The sequence below is a fragment of the Bombus fervidus genome, chromosome 13 (assembly GCF_041682495.2).
Source record: "Bombus fervidus isolate BK054 chromosome 13, iyBomFerv1, whole genome shotgun sequence".
NCBI lineage: Eukaryota > Metazoa > Arthropoda > Insecta > Hymenoptera > Apidae > Bombus > Bombus fervidus.
In genome coordinates, this window is record NC_091529.1 from 3,158,314 (window position 1) to 3,172,597 (window position 14,284).

The 14,284-nt window shown below is 35.2% G+C and overlaps 2 protein-coding genes and 1 long non-coding RNA gene across 4 annotated transcripts in view; 1 reads left to right on the forward strand and 2 right to left on the reverse strand.

Moving 5' to 3' along the window:
* Apolpp (retinoid- and fatty-acid binding glycoprotein apolipophorin) overlaps nt 1–14,284 on the reverse strand; it is a 45,804-nt gene that overhangs the window by 14,969 nt on the left and 16,551 nt on the right. For both annotated transcript variants that reach the window (XM_072015713.1, XM_072015712.1), the window contains exons 2-6: nt 7,680–7,712; nt 7,151–7,335; nt 6,533–6,715; nt 1,073–5,608; nt 318–824 (exon numbers count right to left, since the gene is read on the reverse strand). In XM_072015713.1, coding sequence (XP_071871814.1) covers nt 318–824; nt 1,073–5,608; nt 6,533–6,715; nt 7,151–7,335; nt 7,680–7,712 — 5,444 coding nt within the window. The remainder of the gene's footprint in view (nt 1–317; nt 825–1,072; nt 5,609–6,532; nt 6,716–7,150; nt 7,336–7,679; nt 7,713–14,284) is intronic.
* Nucleotides 6,650–14,284, forward strand: part of Jeb (low-density lipoprotein receptor domain-containing jelly belly protein) — a 98,940-nt gene continuing 91,305 nt past the window's right edge. The window contains exon 1 of the mRNA XM_072015716.1: nt 6,650–6,746. The gene's annotated coding sequence lies outside the window, so the exon portion shown is untranslated. The remainder of the gene's footprint in view (nt 6,747–14,284) is intronic.
* On the reverse strand, nt 10,357–11,475 carry LOC139993735 (uncharacterized). Its single transcript, XR_011801445.1, has 2 exons — nt 10,546–11,475; nt 10,357–10,474 (listed from the first exon to the last, which is right to left on the reverse strand). It is a non-coding gene; the product is annotated as an uncharacterized lncRNA (long non-coding RNA).

Below are 14,284 nucleotides of genomic sequence, written 5' to 3' on the forward strand. Positions count from 1 at the left end.
AGTAAATTTATCAAATTTTGTCGAGTTTTCTATATTAACATTATTTTCCAAACTTTAGTCAGATTTTTTTCATTTTGAGGTCTGTTTTGTGTGACCAAGCAATTCTTTCTTATTTTCTAGTCCACTATATTAGAAGTTGTGAATAGCACAAAAGAATTTTTTTATTAACATCTCTTACACATATACATATTTCTCGTATGTTTTATCCCACCCTGATAAATATTCCTTTCATATTTCATATGACATATAACGATTCGAGGATCACGAGAAGGTTAAAAAATCAAAGGAAAAATAAAAATACTTAAATCGTAAAATACCTTGTAAGCGAGTTGCAAATCAACGTTGCGCAATTTCTCATGGAGTAAGTTGGCTTTAGCCTTGATGTTGACGATAGCGACTGTAGGAAGGTATTCGTTATCAGATCTAAACGAAATTGCTTTCTCTCCAAACTGGCCATCCAAATTCACCATAGCTGTCTTCTTCTCTGGCGTTGGATTGTATTTGTAGTTGCTCGATAATTGTATACGAGGAAGATTCACAATGTCCAAAGTAAGTTTTCCTTGACCTTCGCTGGGACCTTCCATGTCCTTATTCAATCCTTTCAGCTCGATTTCCGAATCTAATTCAATCTTGTGATCGTTGTTGTATGTCAGCTTTATATTGTCTGTAGCTTTCATGATATCCGCCTCATCAGAGTCCAACATACTTGAGGAGAGCTCGAGTTTCAGGTTTTGGAGCTTCTCGCTAGGCAATTTCATTTCCAGAACACCGTCCGCTCTGTATGGTTTGTCGACATTGTTTCCGTGTCTTAGATTTACGTTGCTCTATAAAATTGGAAATTAATCTCAATTAATATTATTGATAACTACAATTTTGTTGATTTTCTGATTTTTAATGTTATTTAGTGGTTGAAAAGTTATTAAAAATATCTATTTAAATATAGTTACTTTTATTAAGAGCTCTAGATGGTTAGCTTTATTAATTTTTTTAATTTGGAAGAACTCGCATGTTTAGGTTTCAAATTTGTTCAAAATAGTCTTTAGAATTGAAAAAAATTCAGGAAATTTCTTACCGCCAACGAGAAATCATCTCCGACAGACGACTTGACGTTGTACGTTCCAGTATTGGCATCATGAGTGCAGCCAAGCTGAGCTTGTAGCTTCTTCGGAATAATCGCTCCGTCCAATTCTACGCTCAATTCCCTTAGCTTTCTCTTATCCGGTTGTTCCAGGTTCTTTCCACTCCATGTTAATCGCACGTCCTTTCCGTCCTTATCGATGTACTTCAAGTTAGCGTTTCCTTTGAACGTTATCGCCACCAGATCAAGATCTTGTATGTTAGTATCGTAAATGAATTTCCTCGATGGTCCACCCTTTTGTTCGTAATCTGCCAATTCACTCGACACGCGTACATCGTATTTGTTCTCCTTCTTCGCGCTGTTACGTTTTCCTTTGTACACGAGGTGTCGACCATTGGGTAAAGTAACGTCAGCTTCTAGTTGTAACTGGCCATCCTGTAGGGTACCTTGTAACTGACCTTTGGCGTTCGCTTCCAACTTGTATTTCAAGAACTCTATCACGTTCTTCGTGTCTACGGACGTCTTTGTGATATCAGATACAGTGGACACTTTGAGACGTTTGCTAGGATCCTTCTCAGCATCGTACAGAAGCTCGAGGTTGCCTACGTGTTGAGATCCAGAAACAGTTAAAGTAGCGGTAGCCTTGACTTTCCGGTTGATCTTAGGAATATCCACGTTCAGGTTTGCGTCTCCTTTACCACCTTTGTAAGAGTAATGACCATTAGCTGTTAAATAGTTCTTCAAGTTAACACTCAGAGTACCACTCGGATTTGGACTATGTTTGGTCTTCAATTGGAAGTTGATGTAGGTCACACCGTCGACTTTCATCTCGATGACTGAGTTAAGAAGTTGAGGACTAGCCTCCAGACCAGTGTCAACTTTCACCTTCACTCCATTCAGATTTAAGTGTCCATCCAGTTGTAAGTTAACGTTGTTCTTGCCAATATCATGGATCACCATCCCATCGGCGCTGTATTTGCCACCTGGTTTCATTTCGAGAGAATTGGTGAATTGGCTCTTGTGTTCATCCAGAATGATGCGCTTGCCTTTCACCTCAATGCTGTTTTCCATAAATTCAACTTCCAGTTCAACTTCGTAGTCACCAGGTTTCTCTGTGTCTCTCTTGGCAGATAATTCGGTTCCATACTTGAATAACTTATATTTCACTTCGATGTCAGTATTGATCGATTTGCGGGTTAGCTTTCCATCGTACTTCAATTTGAGATTGATCACCGGATACGTGAGCTCGCTGTATACAGACCAAAGGAGATCCTTGGGATCTAGTTTGTAAACAACTTTCTGTGTTAAGGACAAGCGATTGGTCTCAGACTTTGGATCAGCTCCGTAAATGAACACGAGTTTTTGTCCCATTTCATTCGGTTCTCTGTTGAACTCCCAATTCAGGTTGAATGCACTGTTTGGATCGTTTGGAATTGCAGAAACTGAGAGCTTGTAGTCGTCGTTGTTCTTCTTGCCATCCAACTTGAATGCTATGTTCCTGTCTGATTCTTGACTGATAACCGTGTCCACGTTGATGCTGGTAGGTGTCCATGCGAGATTACCATCAACAACAATTACTTTTGCACCGCCAATAACGAAAGCTACCTTGTCGAACACGTACTTTTGACCACCTTCGTAATCAGATACATCTATCGTGCCTTCCAAATTGTATTTGTATGATGTCAGCTTTCCCGGGCCAACAAGTTTTATGACATGCTCGGGTACCTTGTACTCCAACACAGGCTTGTATTTGCTTCCACTAGCTATTACCCCTATAACACCGTAGTACTCCATCTGATCATGAAGAATAGTGACACTCACAGTACGTTCCTTTGGAGTATTCTTAAGTACAGCTTCCACGGAAGCTTTCTTAATAGGCGTGTCTAAAGCCGCCTTGATGTACCTGTTAGGTTCGACACCTGTTTCGACGATCAACGCTAGACGCTTGTTAGATCCACTACTTTCATTGTCCAGTAAAAGTTCGAAGGAACGTTTCTTCTCGTCTTTGATATTGAGGTCAAGTTTGAAATGATATTTGTTGATTTGTGGGTTATTCAAAGTGATTGCAAATTTGGCTGGTCCGCTTAGAGGGAATAGAGGTTTTTGGATAACGGTACTTAGATCTTGGTAAGGATATGATACTTTTCCGCAGATGGTTAGACCAAGAATACTGGCTAGTTGTTCGAAGCAGCCGGAGTGTTCCTTGCCCTTTGGGAATTTAGGAGCTATATATTCACTTCCTTTGGCTCCAGAGGAGAATAGGACCTCGCTCTCCACGTTGATGATTTCCTGCGTCTTCTCAGGAATGCTATAGTGAATATCAATGCCGTGTCCGTCTAACACGGAGGCAATCAATTCATTGCTGGTAGCTGAATGAAGAGTAGTAACAATCTTCATTCCAGATTCGGCCCCAGGTGCTTTTACGAGCATATTTCCGACGACGTTAACAGAAACACTTGCTTCAGTAAGGAGTTTAAATTCGGCGTTCTTCGGATCATTCAAAATAGCTTTGAGATCTAGTTTTCCACCAGTCTTCAAACGAAGTGCGCTCGTTCCAGTCAGACCAAGACTTAATGCGCTTCCCAAACCGGTCGGATACACTAAATCACTGTCGAGGAACTGGAGACAGTTCTCGAAGTCGTAGTCTAAGTCCTTGACAACGTCCAAGCCTTTCTCGAGGTTGTCGAAGATTTTGTCGATGATGGCTTTAGGATTCAGCTTGTGGATATCACCTTGATAGCTCAAGTGCGCGAGTTCGACACCAAACAATTTGGCAGATAGGTCTACATCTAATTCCTGATCGACCTCGTTGTTCCTCAAGTGCACGTTCTTCGCGAATTTGTCCAATTCTGCCTGTTTCACGTCACGTTTAGGTCTAATCTTTTCATACCGTTCTTTAATATATTTACCAAGCGAGGTAGCTGTACTGGTACTTTCAGTCTGCAAGTCGTCCAAGACCTCCCAAACTTTTCCCTTAGGTCCAAAGTAGTGCTCAATTACTCTGTCCAAATTTTCGACACGTGTATTCAATTCAAGAAAATTGAAGTTGCGTCCAAAAAGCTCCATTGTCATGTTTAAGTTTGTGGAACGTGGCACAAAGCTATTTTGACTGTATATAACATTGTTCTCAAGGGTAGAACCGATACCAAGCGAGTCCATCTTATAAGATAATTCGTTGTTGAAGGAGAATTTCCTGAAATCTTCCGGGAATTTTGTTCGAGGCTTGATCAGTCCAAACTGATTCTTGGCATTCAGTTTGCTAGGATCTGTCGAGGCTCTCAGGTTTCTCAAGTGACTCTGGATGAAAGATCCTACTTGATTGACAGTCTCCTTATCTAGAACCTCTTTCAGAAGATTGGCCGTGTGTGGGCAAGGACAGGCGACCATAGACAAATAAGACTTGATCCTAATTTCACTGTCTTCCTCTCGATCAGCTAGCACCTTAAACAGGATATTCTTCCACTTCATCGTGCACCTGGTTGGCAAAGCTTCAATAGCAGCGACTCGTACACGATTTCGTACGTTCTTATCAGCACCGATATTGGCCAATTTCTGCAAGGTAGCATCATCAAGGAACTGAGTGTTACCCAGAGCCTTAAGAGCAGAGACGACAATGTTTTCCTGTTCCCTGGTCTTGGTTTTGCCGTTACCTACTTTCTCGCGAATCTTGTGCACCGCCTGCTTCACTTCTGGCACATTGTCACAGGAATGTACTTGACAGTACTTGCCGATCACTTGTCCAACTCCAAGGTAGCCAAGTCGGGGTAGGTTAGGCTGGTCCAGAAGAGTCGTTATGGCTGACACTGATGGCAGATGAACATGGCGAATGATAGTTAGACTGGCATAGAAGAGAAGAGTCTGGACAGTTGAGAGATCATTGCTCTTCAATAGTTCTACACCAACTTCAGCTGCTTCACCGCTTCCAGTTTGAAATAGAGCATCCAGTAATAGCTTCTGATCATTTTTGTCGGAACGAACCTTCCGGTACACAGAAAGGATGTCATTCTTGTTGCTTAACCTGAGAACCTTCACAAGATCGGCGAATTTCGCAGCTGCTTCTGGTCTCACGGTACGCCGCGAGGCTACTTCAGTTTTGGCAGCTTTCAACGCATTGTTAATGGCTTCTGGAGAGGATTTCAATACTGGGTGTGGAGCTTCGAAGATGATAGACTTTGGCTGGGACACTTCTGCGGTGGGATTGTCACTCTTTTCGTTCTTTAAGGTTAATGTAGTTTCGACAGTAGTCTTGGCACCGGCGCTTCCGTGGCTGAATGGAACGAGGTTGTACACTTCTTTGGATACAGCCTTGGTTAAAATACCGCGTTTGAAACGTTGTTCGATCGATTGTTGCGAACCGAGGACAGGAGAGGATTTCCAACCAGCCGCCGTGTCCATGCTGCCAGATACGAGCGCCTGGTCCACGTTTTCCCGGAATGCACACATGGCGAGGTTTCTGTTCTTGTTCACGATCAGAGAGTCACCTTCCTTGCGGAAGTTAAACTCTGTTGCACAGGTTCCCATCACGTCAGTCTGAAAAGATGATTGGTGTAATTATGATAGTGTTTGGTTTATGTACAGTGGCCGACGAAAGGAAGTTTAGAAGATAGGTGATGCACAAAAATATATAATTTTACAAATTAAGATTATATTCGATAAGAACAATGAATAACTACTCTCAGCATAAAAAATATATAGTATAAAAATTACTAATCTTCATATATCAAATTTACACTTTCTTTTCTCTATTGCAGTAGATGAGTGTGCACTAAACATTGACGAAAGTCTTGTCTTTCATGTACATACTTGGTGTTCCATATAACTAGAACTAGCGATATCTTTAAAACAGTTATAGATAGAAAAGAATATTTTAGCAATATTTTTGAAAAATTAAATAGATTGAAATGATGCATTTAGTCGTAGTAATCTTGTGTACTTTTGTACATTGATGTATGTATAAAATGAAACTGCAGCTTTTATTTAAATTGTATTCTATGCTTTTGAATGCAGTCGAATATTCTTCAGTTCACAACAAGAAAACTTTAAAATTTTAAAAATCTTAAGCGTTAAAGAATACATTAGTTTCAAAGTTATTGCAATTTGAAATCTATTAAATTATTTTATCATTGTTATAAGTAAGTACAAAGGATTTTGATTAGATTCTAGATTTTTGAGATATCCACTTTTATTACATATTCTATAATGTAAACAACGGAAACTATTTATCTCTACTATCCTAAATTGTAGTCAGACATTTGCTTATGACTGAACGATAGCAACTAAAAATATTTTATATAAAATATAGTACTTTGGACCTGCGATTAATATTTTTGTTCTTATAAAATTAAGTTTATATTAGAAAATTCACTAAGTTTTTAAAGCTTATATAAGGTTATTGTTGAGAAAAGAAATTAGCTATGAATCATATTGAATAATATTATTTCAGGTTTCACGAACCTCATGACGTGTCGTTACACCGTTATCCTGCATAACGGCCGATTGGAACATGGAAACAGCTGCTCTCTTGATATTAAGAGATGCTTGGGAGTCACCTGAGTCGGTGCAGAGCTGAGTGTCAATATGGCCATCGTGGTAATTGAATTGGACCGGAAATTGTTCAATGTCTGGCGTCGACGGTGGCTGAAAAATGTATTTTATATCGTCAGCAAATGTAAGTACCTATCTATTTTATATGTTATATGTGGATTGCGGATATCGATGCAAATTTACGTCTTTGCAAATAGAGTAGGTACAGAAGTAAAAGAATAAGTAGAGCAAGTAAAAAAGAAGAAATTAAATAGGGATTCATATTACCTATTAAAAATTATAATGAATATTTTGCTGATAGGTGCATCATATTTTTGTATATTATATGTATTCTGTGTATTCTATCATCTTCAAATTTCAAAAATGCATCAAGCGTATAGAAAGTGTATGATACACGAAACTATGTTTATGTCAAGGCATCGAAATCGATAAGGAGGTAGCTATTGGTATCATCTTATTTATATGTATGGAAAAATTGACGTCAGATTAGAATGCAGAAATAGAGAAAAAAGAAAGTTAAAATAGTACCGCTCCGTTGATTTGGACGTTCTTCAACCGCAGTTGATGCACACAATCCGGTTTCACGGACAATTCTACGGTGGCTGCCAGTTTAAGAGACGCATCTCCTTGTGCGCCAGTGACAGACGTCACCGATGTACCCTCCAAGTTGTATACGTACGTGTGTCCCTCCTGATAAGCCTTTTTTGGGTGCACTATTTAAAAAGACAGAGAAGCGTTATTAAACAAACTACGAGTGTCCTGGCTTTTCGAATTAACCGTCTGCCCGTCTACGATCTTTTGGAAGATTTTTTATGCGATCATTAACATATTGTAACATCGAATGTAAATTAAATCTGATGCAAAATATCAAAATATATGCAAAATATTTGTGTCTAATATAATCACTTCGAAAAGTTAAAATTGCAGTTAGAGTTGAAACTGAGCGTCATCACATATGAAGTCTATATTTGTTGAATTCTAATTATCATTTATATCGTGGGTTTGGTTGGACGTTATAAGGCAAAGGGATAAAAAATGCTTAAGATCAAATACTTACTTCCACGGCAACCGACTGTGCATCCTGATTTAGCTGCAACAATAGAAATAAAAAGTACATTAAAAAGATTGTACTAACGATCCATCTTATTATCATTGGACTATGAATGTTTATGCAAATTCAAATTTTTCTAAACAAAACTAACAGAATGTAATCTAAATGGAGATTTGTTTCATTCTTTAAGTATTATTTTATAAACAGTATCTTACTTTGAATATTTTGTATATCTCTGTATATTAAATATACTCTGTATATCTTTGCATATTTACATTTTCCATTGATAAATGTATAAACATTCTGCTCGTCATCGTCTATTATTATCGAAAACGATCAGAATTCATTGCTACAATAAAATCTTCGCAGACATCGATTAATGAATCTCAGAATCGCAACAAAGTAACAAAAGATCTTAATCTTCAGTGTTCAACCATTGTCCTATTGTCGGCGTTAATTTTAATTGCCCTAACTTATTCCATCGCTGGACGTTGTCAGTCAATTTTGGTAACGACTTATAACGCTCAATAGAGCAGCAGAGAGGGAGAGTCATATTGAATAAGTCGGGCCGGTGCTTAAAACGCCCACTTGAATTCGTCATTAAAGGGCCAATAGTTGGTCACATCGAGATTTGTTTTGACGTCGCATAAACACGGGCCAGCCAGTGCATAATAATGTGTAACAGCATAATAACTAAATCATACTCAATCAGCCAATGTAATAGCATAACAACGATACTAATCGTATCGTAATCCACAATAATATCTTTGATCGTTTCATAGGTCCTGTCGTTTTTCATTATCCATCTTCAACAAATTATCGTTCTCCATTTCTCAAAGCCACGTCGTGGTTCAAATAGGCTCAAATTCTATATGACTGTTTTAAGGGTTAAAGCTAATACCACAGTTTTCAACCACTGAAGCTCATGCTTTTGCAAAAAAGTTTAACGAAAGATCATATTCTACGTTAAAAGTATGAATGCTCCTGTTCATCGCTAATCTGCATGGATATTTATTTACTTATATAAAGTATAAGATTATAAAAATGTAGGGAATGCACATAATGTACAAATATACATAAAATAATTAAGAAAAATCATTCGTTATAATATTTAGCGAGTGGAACAATTATCTATAGACATCTATACGTTCAGGAAAATATGAAATTACATAAAAATTCGCAGTCCATTCGTCAGTACGTTATTGCAATAATAGAGACGATGAAACATTGTCTCTATTAGGCTGGCCTAATATTACTCGCAACTTAGTCGAAATTAATTCGTCCGTCGTATTTAATCGACTTTCGCTATATAGTCTCTAGATTCCCTCGAGAACCATTTTGTTCTTTTTGCCGTAACACACGCAATGAAACTTCTGCGTTGCTGAAGGATTTCGGCACGTGACGCGAAATCTAGACTCGTTTCGAGTTGCTTCTGATAAATTGGTCGGTTAGAAACGAAAAAGAAAACACACTTCACCCTCGGTCCAGTGGTAGTCACGCGCATGAAATTCAGTGCTTGTTCGACAGTTCTGCCGAATATTTCGGCTTATCAACGAAGCGACGTTCCGATGAAATTTCCAATTCACTCGGGGTAGTCCGATAGTTTGGATCATAAATTGGAATAGAATAATGTTGTTGACATAGTATGTTCACGTAATAAAGTTAAAACAGTGACTTGAGTTGTTTCACAAGTTATTACTGTGGTAAAAACTTATTTAGGCATCTTTAGATTCTTTAGGATTATTAATTATTTTTTCCTATAAAATTATTACCCTCAGAGTTCTTAATCATTTTGTCTTAACGTCGTTTAAATTATTTATCAGTCACAAGCGTTCGTCTGTTACATCTTTGTGTATCAAGAAATTATCAATGAATAAATAATTTATAGAAATATCGACGAACCGATAATTTGACGAATAATTATTTTATTGGTATCGTTTGAAACATTTTCCGTTGATAATTATAACATCACATATTTTTCAATCGTTTGTATTTCCATTATTCGTTGCCATTTGATAAATTAAATTTCTTAAATGTCGCATATTTTTCTTCCTTCTGTCCGAAATCAGAATTAAGATTAATTTAATTTAAAATTAATTTAAAATAAAAACTAAATGCTACGATATTAATTTTAATTAATTCCAATGGTAAAAATTAAGATTTATATATCTTAATTAAAGTTTCGCATAAAATTTTGTAAAATAAGTGACTCTAATTAATTCTAAAGGCAAAGATTGAGCTTAATCTTAATTAAAATTTAGAATAAATGATTTTTACAATAAACGAAATATTAGAAATTTTATTTATTGGAACAAAATAATCCATTAACTTCTATAGAAAAGTGAATAGAATATTATATTAAGCAAAAATTCGATAACATCTTTCATCATCATTTGAATGTAGAAGTAAAATTCGTCTGGGAAAACTCGGCCACTCTATAAAATATTAAAGTAACGAATTTTTTGTTCTTTAAGACTCGTTAAAATTCAGCGATGCATGCAGAAGATAGCTAGGCAAACGATATAAAAAATATGCACGGCAAATGTTTATGAAAAGTCTCGTGTTTAAGAAGCTTCTATCACCGAGCTACTTTATCCCATTTTTATCCACCATGTAGATTTCCAGCGGATAATAATGTAGAAAGTAGATAACGTCGTAGAAAATGCGCGCATAGGAGGCTTACGGCGGCTTCATTCGCTGGAAAACTTTTAATAACTCTTGCCTTCTTTATCGAGCAATATTTTACTATCTCTTGCCCTTTCCATTAATACAACGTTTCTTCTTCGTTTACTTAAGTGACCCTTTAAACAAGAATTTTAGATTATTACACTTTTTAAGCCCTTTGACGTTTAAACGTTTAAAAAGCTTGTACCTTGAACATCTTTTCATTTTCACACTTTCATCCTAAAATCTTTCATTCGATAGTTATACTTGTTGTCAGGAAGATCCGAAATTTTTATAAACAAGATATATTCTCATTCTTTAATATGCATTATTATAATTGCTCAAGTATTGTATTTTAAATCGATGGCAATGATTTACCTTCGCTTTTCGAATGTATTAATTAATTTGAATCAATGGACTGATCAATGGAAATATGCGTACATGTTGTTTAAACGCAAACTTATTGAAAAATATTAAAATGTATGTTGTAGTATTATTTTATCAGGATATAAGAAGTATATTGGAATATAGTTGAATGTTTCACAGAAACTCACGATCGTGATAATTTCTATAAAACACATATACCTAATTTTGCGTCCCAGCATCAAGAACCAATCGACTAAAAATAAGCGTTTCAAGATCGAGGGTCAGCAAAGTCAGCGATTATCATGTTATTGACGCGACCTTACAACGAGGTTCAGGCCTCTTTTACACAAATATGTCGCTCTTTCCCCCGGGAGCTAATCAGTGTCATGCGCAAAAATGTTATCGATTATAAAACGAGTCAATAAGATTTTTTATCGTGTCCGCAGGGTTTTTCTTTTTGTCAGCAGTGTATCGTGCATTGCGAGAGACTAAGTGATCCGTCATTTAGACTTTATCATGGCCTTCGAGATTTTTAGAAACAAACGACACTATCCAATCGACGTTAATATTCCAGCTGATCCTTTTTTAAACTCTTGAATCATCTTACGTGAAACGTGAAGTTCTTACAGCTACCGATATTTTCACTTTATCACGATCCTTATACTTTTTACATTTCAACCTGTTTTTCGTTACACAGGAGAACAAAGTAGTTTCAACGATTGTAAAAATACGATCCACGTGAAATTGAAGCGAAAAATCATCAAAAGAAATGTCTTCGTTAGAAAAATACACAGTTCGATCGAAAATAATGCAAGAAACAAATATAATATCGTTACTGCTTTTCACGTCTATGATTATAATTCGAATTGCTTCCAATTTCTGTGTTGTAATTTGACTTACATTAAAAGGAACGTGATGCGACAACATTTTTTCTATTAATTATGCTGATATCAAACAATTTGTTTAAAGCTTAGTGTGGTACTAAGAAAAAATTAAGAAAATATCACGAAGAAAGGAAATGAATGGAATTACCAAACAAGTTTACTTGTCCGGAATATTTATATTGTGATCTCTATGTATCGTAATCAGCTACATGCTTTTTACTAAATCCAAATGAAGCATAAAAGAGTTGTAGCGCAAACAGGCAATTAACGTGATATTGATTATCTATTAACTGCAGAAAAGACTTCTGTAATATTAGTTTCGCAATCTAAAGTAGCGTTTTCGAAATATCTTAACGTCCTGTAATTTATTTATAGCACTGAGACTTCATTTTTAAAATATGCTGTCATTTGTTATTTCGTTCCTGATAGAACTTGGTAAACGATTACGAGTACAATGACTGCCGATAAATTGCATGCTTAACATCAGCGTTTTTCTCGGGTTTTAGCTGAACAAAAACTACGTCGAAGTTATTGCAATAATTTTCTTTTACCACTGGTGATATTGTCGTAACATACAGAAGTAACGTTAAAGATATTGCAATAGATACTTTAACCTTAATAAGAATAACGATAATTATTTAATTAATTGCATCGTTATCATTAATACAATTTCATTTACATTTTTTTTGACATTTTATATTATCAAACTCTGTTTTTTTTTTTTTTTTTAAATGAAAGGGAATTCCAATGATTTGTTTTCCGTCATTATGTTTGTTCTCATCTAGATCCGATAATTTCATGAAGTTTAAAAAAATCGAAATATTCGTAACGTTAGTATACTATATTGAAGTAGATAAATTACTTAGAAACTACTTTCCAATAAGTATATTATTATAAACTAATAATTATAAAGCAATAATAGTTCATAATATAGTCATTGCTTTTTCATTTCCGATTGAATGAAATCTCAGAGGTTTCAAACTATTAACAATATAATAGGAATGTTTCAAGAAATTTTATTTTGTGATGTGCACGTTTAATATAATAATATACCAATTTGTAACTTCTTTAGGAAATTGTTAAAGAAAATTTCTAAAATCTTTTATTCTCTTATCGTTATTCTCAAATCGAATTAAATAAGAAGATTTTAAATCGCTGAGAACATGATTCAATTATTTCACTGAATTCCATTTTTCCATCTCCAAGTTTATCATAACAAAATGGTAAAAAGCAAGAGCAAACATCCTCTACGTGTTCTACTGCAATCTACTTTTTCCTTCTTCTTCCTGCTTTTTAATAATGACAGCAATTTTTGAATGTAAAGAGATTATTTCGGTATTCCGCTAACGTTCTCCTGAAGTAAATAACGCAACGTCGGTACTCTTTTGTAAGAAAGGTCATGATAAATTACGATAAAGAGTGCTCCGGACCTCTGAGCGTTTCCTGTCACGTAGTGCTTCGCCATTTCTCCCTTTTACTAAATCCAGATTGGATTTAGCTAGAATGAAGTCTGTTGGTCACAGAAGATTGAAATTAATACCGATCCTCGTATAAGTACAATCCTTCTGACCAACAGTATTATCTAAATCGGAACTATAATACGAAAAAAGACGATCAACTATTTTATTATCGTTAATGCCTCTCTTTTATCCGTATTAATAATTTATTTTGCGTTTTACGATTTCATGAATTAATAATCTTTTTCTTCTTCGTACATTTTTTCGACTAATAATATTTCAAACTTTTATTATTTTTCCTTATTTGTGACTATACAAACAGTATATAAAATATTCGACGTAGGATACTCTTTACAATTTTTAGTGGATGAAATAGATTTTTATGTGACTTCCATTTTTTTAGTTCTGTTCGTAAAAATATGAAATTGTGCAAAAGTCAGTTGTCTATTCGCGAGGCTTAATAATTTGATTCATTTATATATCAGTATATAAAGATTAATAATTTGGATCATTTTTTGATATTCACGCGAATAAATAATTTTTTCAACCACTTTATACTTTCGTAGATTAATAATTTGGGTCATTTGTATTTATTTAATCCTTCCTTCCCATTTATAATTTCGCTGATTAATCATTTATTTTATCTGGTATATTTTCGCTGGTTAATTACTTGATTTATTCCTTCATATTTTCATGGATCAACTAATTCGTCTCGTTTTTTTAGATATATGTGATTTAATAATTTCTCGTCTCTTCTCATATTTTCGTGAATTGATAGCCCTTTTATATTCTTAATAGCCGTATTCTTTTATGTCTTGTAAGAAAAATGGGAACATTTCTTCCATTATGTTGGTTACGAAATATTTTTGCCAGATATTCGCGTTATAATATTATGTAATACTTTTAAGAAAACTAGAAATAAGTTTTTAGAGAGAGATAGAAAAATTGTTAAATTAATAACGCAAGGTACAGTGGAATTATGAAAACGTTTTACTAAAATTTATATGCAAGAAGAATTTTTACTTGTATCGAAGAATCCTCTTTCTTCATTTTTAAATGTTTTCGCGCAACAACATAAATCCCTTTGCAACGCTCGTCGTAAACTGTAAAAATGATTAAATATACTTCTCCCCCGAGAGAATAATTCTTGTTTTGCCCGACATGTTTAAATCATTATAACCGATACTATATGACAGCACCGAAGAGGGGAATGACTCTTTCATATAACATTCGTAATGTT